The sequence below is a fragment of the Plasmodium gonderi genome (assembly GCF_002157705.1).
Source record: "Plasmodium gonderi DNA, contig: Pgo-contig_106, whole genome shotgun sequence".
NCBI classification, from domain to species: Eukaryota; Apicomplexa; class Aconoidasida; order Haemosporida; family Plasmodiidae; genus Plasmodium; species Plasmodium gonderi.
The window spans coordinates 812-7,527 of NW_021629033.1; the positions used below are offsets into that span (position 1 = coordinate 812).

The following is a 6,716-nucleotide window of genomic DNA, read 5'->3' on the forward strand; positions in this document are numbered from 1 at the left end:
ATTTTTTTATTATTTATAATACCAAATGTAATATATACAGAGAAAATTATAAGTGTTGTTAAATAGGTAATAATATAAAGTTTATTGTAGAAAAATAAAAATAATTATGTTAATATCATTCTTAAACATTTGAAGGAGATTTGTAAATGTTAATATTTATGTGATCCTCAATAATCATAATTTATACATTCATGTGTCAAAAATAACTTATTTAATTGTAAAAATGTTGATAATAATATCTTATCTTTTTACAGTCATCTACTATCCAAGATAAATATAATGATTACGAAATATAATTTAGAATTCCATTATTTCGGAAAAATAAATGCATAAAATAACGAATTGTTTCTCTTGTATGTATAAGAGAAAATTAAAAAATATATATATATGCTACTGTAATTTATTTAATAATAGGACACATAATAAGTGTGTTTATTTTTTATATCCTGTTTTTTACATCCATAATTATTAGTATAATAATGAACATATTAATAATTTAACATTTTAATAATTAAAAATTATAGAAATAAAAAAAAATTATGTATTTATTATAATTAATACATAGCATCATGTAAATACTTTAATAATAAAATCATTTACTCTAAATATATTTACACATTAAAAAAATTATATAATACAATTTTTGCTTATTAATAATCTTTTAAATTAAGTACTTATGTATTAAAATGTTATCTCCATGGTATTATAGAGATTATTTTTTATAACCTTATTTTATGTAAAATTGAAAAAATATGATGCATGTAAACAAAAATATATTCTAATTAAATGATAAACGTATAAATTATAATTATAAATTTATTTTGAAAAATTCATGTTCACTGCGTAATTTATACACTTTCATCAATATAAAATTTATAATACATATTTTTAATCTACAAAATAATATGCTATTGCTATGTCACAACGAACGGAAATGATTTCTAAATCCTTTTATAACTTAACACGTTTTGTGCTAGTCATATACTGTGTTATAATTAAATAATAAAGAATAGTATAAATGATGTATATAAATATATTGTTACTATAAAAACGAAAATTAATTAATATATTCTGTATAGCACATAATGGTTAAAAATGAATGTTCAGTGCATCTTTATTAAAAACTTTTGTTAAGGTATGTTTTCAATTATAATTAATATAAATTATAAGAAATTATTATTTATTCATTAATAGTATAATTATTATTAAGCATTAAATTAACTTGAATTATATTATTTTGTTAAAATTTATAATTGTTTATTTTAGTAAATATGTCTTATATATTGTGTAACATATAAAGGGAATTTAAATAAATGTTATAAATAAAAAATTACCAAAACTTCTATAATCATGTAAATAAAGATGTTTATATATATATTTATCTCTATTTTTAAAGTAATATGAAGAATATATGTAATATAATTTGTTAGTATCTTTGTTATGTGTATATGTCACTTAAATTTTTATAATGGATAACTAATATATTGGTGCAATTTCATGAGTATAAAAAAAATTTATAAGTAATGTTTATAGATTAATGTTTTTATATAAATATTTAAATAAAATTTTCTTATTATTTATACATGAAAAAAAATCAACGTCGAAACTATAATAGTATCATAGTTATATATTTATAAATACTTAATATAAAACATGTTTTCAAGAAATATTTAAAAGTTTATGGATACAATAATTAATGTGCAATATAAAAATGTAACATTTATTTGGATAATTTTGGCATATAAATATTTATATAAAAATAACAAATAAATTTTTCTTCGAATAAATTAGCATGACCTAAACATCAAAAATTTGAAATATGTAAACAACGATCTATGTTATTATTTTTCATTATGATTATAATTAATGGTTCGTACATTACAAATACTATGTTATATGAATACAATATGTATGATTTATATATTATAACATGAATTTAATTTTATTTTAACATTTTAACCTATCTGTTCAGTTTAATTTAATCTGTAATATGTAAAATATCAGTAAATATTACTAACTTTTAAAATAATTTTTACAAATATATTTACTTACGTTCTTGAAGTTCGAAATTACTAGTATATTGTTATTGTAATTGATGTGCAAAGAGACAAAAATTATATATTATTCAGAGTGAAAAAAAAATACTATAAACTTTTATACATTTTTAGCAATTGCAAATATGTATTATATTTTTTCTCTATATGTAATACTCGAAATATTATAAGTACCTAAATTTGCATTATTATATATATCTTTCATATTATTAGGTATACATAAAACAAATCTATAAATTAAAAGTTATATTTTATTTTACATAACAATAATTCAGATTTAGTTATCTTTATATTTTGTGCTATGTATAATTTTCTAAATTCAATCATTGAAAAATTAACCTTTTATTATACAGCAATTTCATCCTCTCCTTAGGATTGTTATATGTATATACAAATTACAATAAGATCTAAACCTACATATGAAAAAAAAAATTATTTAATAGTAAAAATAATTGGAGTACAACTTCACAATATCTATATTTTTTACTTCTCATATTTGCAATTTATATATATACATATTTTGAAGTGAAATGCAAAAATGAACTAGATATATATGCTTAAAAAATTAAGGTTACATATAACTAAAAGAAAAATTATTTTAATTGTAAACAATTCTGACCAATAAGAAATAGTTTATGAAATAATATAACAAAATAATAACAGTAATTATAATTATTATTCTAAGTATACACATACAATATACATCATATTCTTCTTTTTCTTGCTATATTGTTATATGAATTCTGTTTAAATTAATTATATAACATTTTATATAAATTATAATATAACATGTAATAATGTAATACTCTATGTATAATTGCACTATTAATTATATTATTATTTGTTTTCCATTATATTTTATCAGAGTTCTTCTTTTTGGTATATAGGATGAAATAATATAAAATAAGTAAAAATATATTTTGTGCCATTAAAAGAACACTGCATTGAAGATTAAATAAATGATATTTCTGTTAATATAAATTTCTATTGAAAAAAAAAGAAACTGTATTTATATATATTCTTATATTAACTTCATCATTGCATTAAAAAAAATTTTAATATATTCAAATGTGTCTTAACCATAATATATCATAAAATGTCCTATATTGAATACAACAAAGAGTAAAAAAAATTATATATATAACTAAAAAGCTATCTTATCTCATTTCATATATCACTTGTTCAAAAATCAAAAAAATCATAGATTACATAATTATAAATTTTAATATTGCAATATTATTCTTTATATATATTACTGAATTCAGTAAAAACGACTGTTTTATGTATATTTCCCCCCCAAAATTATTTTTTCTGAGGTTATTATAATAATTTAATAATTAAGGATAATATGTATTAATTTTTTTTTATTTATATAATATATCAATATTTTGTTATATTTAAAAATATAATTCTTCATTATACACGCGATTTATGCATAATAAAAATAGTGTTAGTTATTGCACTAATTAAATATAAAACGCATTATTTTTATTTATAGTGAGTATTTTGGTATTAATTTTATCACTCATGACAAAGAAAAGCATAGAATTCTTATAATTAATATGATGCAATAAAAGGCCTTTTCTAAAAAAATTTATAAAAAATTATAAACTTTTTTGTCATTTACATTATATCATAATTGCCTTTAACCAAAATTTTTTTCTCTTATTTTATATATTACATATAATTAAATTATTCACTAAATGAATAATATCAAAAAACAATATCTATATTTCATATATGATTATATTTTACAATGAGAATCATTTATATCACATACATAGTGAATTTTAAATATTAATGAACACATCATAATATGAGTAAAATAAACTGTGTTATTATAATATGTATATAAATTTACATGTTAATTACTTATTCCATTTTTAAAATGGGTTATATTTTATATATTTTATGTTATTTCTTACTCCAAATATTACATTTTCTGTATTGGAAATGGAAAAGGAAAAATTGATATAATAATGAAATATATATAGGAAGTTTATACATGAATAATTCAAAAGCATATATGTAAATAAATTAAACATATTATATTATCTATTTTATAAGATTGTAATATTTTATTTTTCAAAAAACATATATAACACCAAAAATTATTAGTTATTAAAAATACAAAACCGTTTAAAATATATAGTAAGTAAAATTAATGAATATATACAAATAAGGCATATAAAAAAATATTTTTCTAAATAATAACTAGATAATAATAAAAACAGCATAAATAAAAATCTGAAAACAACAAAATATTCTTAATTAAAATATAATAATAAAAATAAAAACTTCATATATAGATACAAATGATTTATCAATATTATATTAGTTCTTATTAATAAAATATTAACAAATAATGAATGACACTATAAAAATATTAATTGTGCCTACAAATATTATAAAATAAACAGAACTCTATGTATTCATCCTTTCTTTATATATATATTTTAATAAATTATAAAATATCTTATGTTAATATTAACTCATATACTGTAGAAAAAAATATATGCAGTGTTCTAGTACATATTAATATATCCCAGAATAAAACATATGATATAATTCATAAAATACCAATTAAAATATAGAAATAATAATCTTATGGTGAATTTCTCCAAGAAAACTTGTAGATTTATACTAAATGATAATTAAGAATACTCAACTATAAATACTAAATAGCAAAGTCTTAACCCTAAAACTAACCCTGAAATATAAACACTGAATATTATTTTACCTTTATTACATTTTTATAAATTTATATAAAATAATAATAATTATACATTCATATCCATAAAAAAAAAAGCATATTCTTATTATATCAAAAATTTTATTATGAAAATAATATATTTTAAAATATTATTTATAGTACTTAAACATCAATAAATAATCTATAATAATTAACATAAGATATAAATCCTTTGTCAAAAAAATACAATCCGAAAAATTAAAATCATGAACTCTGTAAACTAATGTATTATAGATGTTTTTATTGTCATATTTTATCAAACAATGCTATTGTTCTTATTATGTAATCATTATACTTTTGTTTTCCTTTTTCTCCTTAAAATAATTAAAAATTAATACAAAACATCACAAATAGTACCATATTATAATTACAATAAAAATTAATGATTATTTTAGTCTAATTAATTTTTCTATCAGTTGCATAATATTAAGAAAGTATAAATTTTATTTTCTAATATTATATATAATTCTTTTTAAATTTTTTGGAATATATGTACTAGTATGCTTAAATTTTTAATATACATAATTGGAAAAGTTATGTGGTCATTTTTAGGATGAGTAAATATAATGTAGAATAGAATTATTATAATAGAATTTACAATATTATAATAAACGTATACTTTATTTTCCATTAACATGCACAATTCTTTTTTATTAGAATACGATTTTTGTAATGCTATAACTTTTTTCACCTTTTTTAGTATGAAAAAATATATTCCTTATTTCCTAAATGTAAACAATATATGAAGGATGAAGCAAGTACTTTTACGAGTTCCTACAACAATGAATGTAGTCAAATTAAAGTAAAATTTTCAGATATAACAGATTCCAATGTTTTAAATATATGCCATAAATCTATAAATTTTTTATTCCAAATATTTACTTCACCTGATGATTCATTGAAAAATGTTGCTGTACAATACTTGTATTATTGGATAAATCAGAAAGAACAGACAAAAGTAGTGGATATTACAAGAATCAATGAATTTTATAAAGAATTGATTAGTATTGTTAAGAAAAATATATTATCTTTCGAGTATTATAATATTTACCTAGAGTATGATATTGATGATTTACAAATCATCAACGATATATATAATATTATAACATCCATTAAAAATATAATACAATCTGATAATATAAATTGTGATGGAAAAGAAAAACATTGTGCAAAAGAATGCGAAGAAAGATATAATCGTCTCTATAATATATGCAAAGACAAGCATAATACTGATTTATGTAATGAATTAAAAAATATTAGAAAAAAACTTCATGATCATAATATTATTAATAAATATAATATAAGTATACCAGAAATGATATCTTATTTGGAAAGACAAGATATAATACTTCCTATTTTAATTCCTATTGTTATAACCTTATTAGTATCATGTCTTTTATTTTATATATATAAAGTTAATAATAAATATATATATTTACCCAATAATGAAATTGTTAAAAGAGAAAAAAATATATAATTATATATATACTCTTATAAAAATATATTACCAAATTAATGTATTTTTTATTATTAGTTCACACCACATGGTACACTCTTGCAATATGCTGTAAAAAGTATAAGAAATAAATTTAAAAATACATATAAGGTATTGGATACAAAGCATTCATATGAAAATTACGACAACTCATGGGAAACAGGATATAATGTGTTATATAATTCTGCTTAGTTGTAGCATTAAATATATATTTATAAAAATATATTACAATTAAATAGTACATAAAATGGAGGAATCAAATATTTCCAGATTGATTCTATTAGTATTTTCATATTAAAATTAAATATGGATTATAATACTATAAAAAAGTTATGGATTATTTGGTAAATATAATATAACAGTTATTCAATAAGAAGAATACCGAATGATATAATTCATCCGTTCATGATGAATG

General features: G+C 17.8%; 1 protein-coding gene across 1 annotated transcript; it reads left to right on the plus strand.

Moving 5' to 3' along the window:
* Positions 1-5,306: 5,306 nt before the first annotated feature.
* Positions 5,307-6,493, plus strand: PGO_001055 (variable surface protein; the record flags this gene model as incomplete). Its single annotated transcript, XM_028690883.1, has 3 exons — positions 5,307-5,339; positions 5,507-6,259; positions 6,341-6,493. 3 exons carry the CDS (start codon positions 5,307-5,309, stop codon positions 6,491-6,493), a joined length of 939 nt encoding a protein of 312 aa, XP_028546684.1.
* Positions 6,494-6,716: the final 223 nt, after the last annotated feature.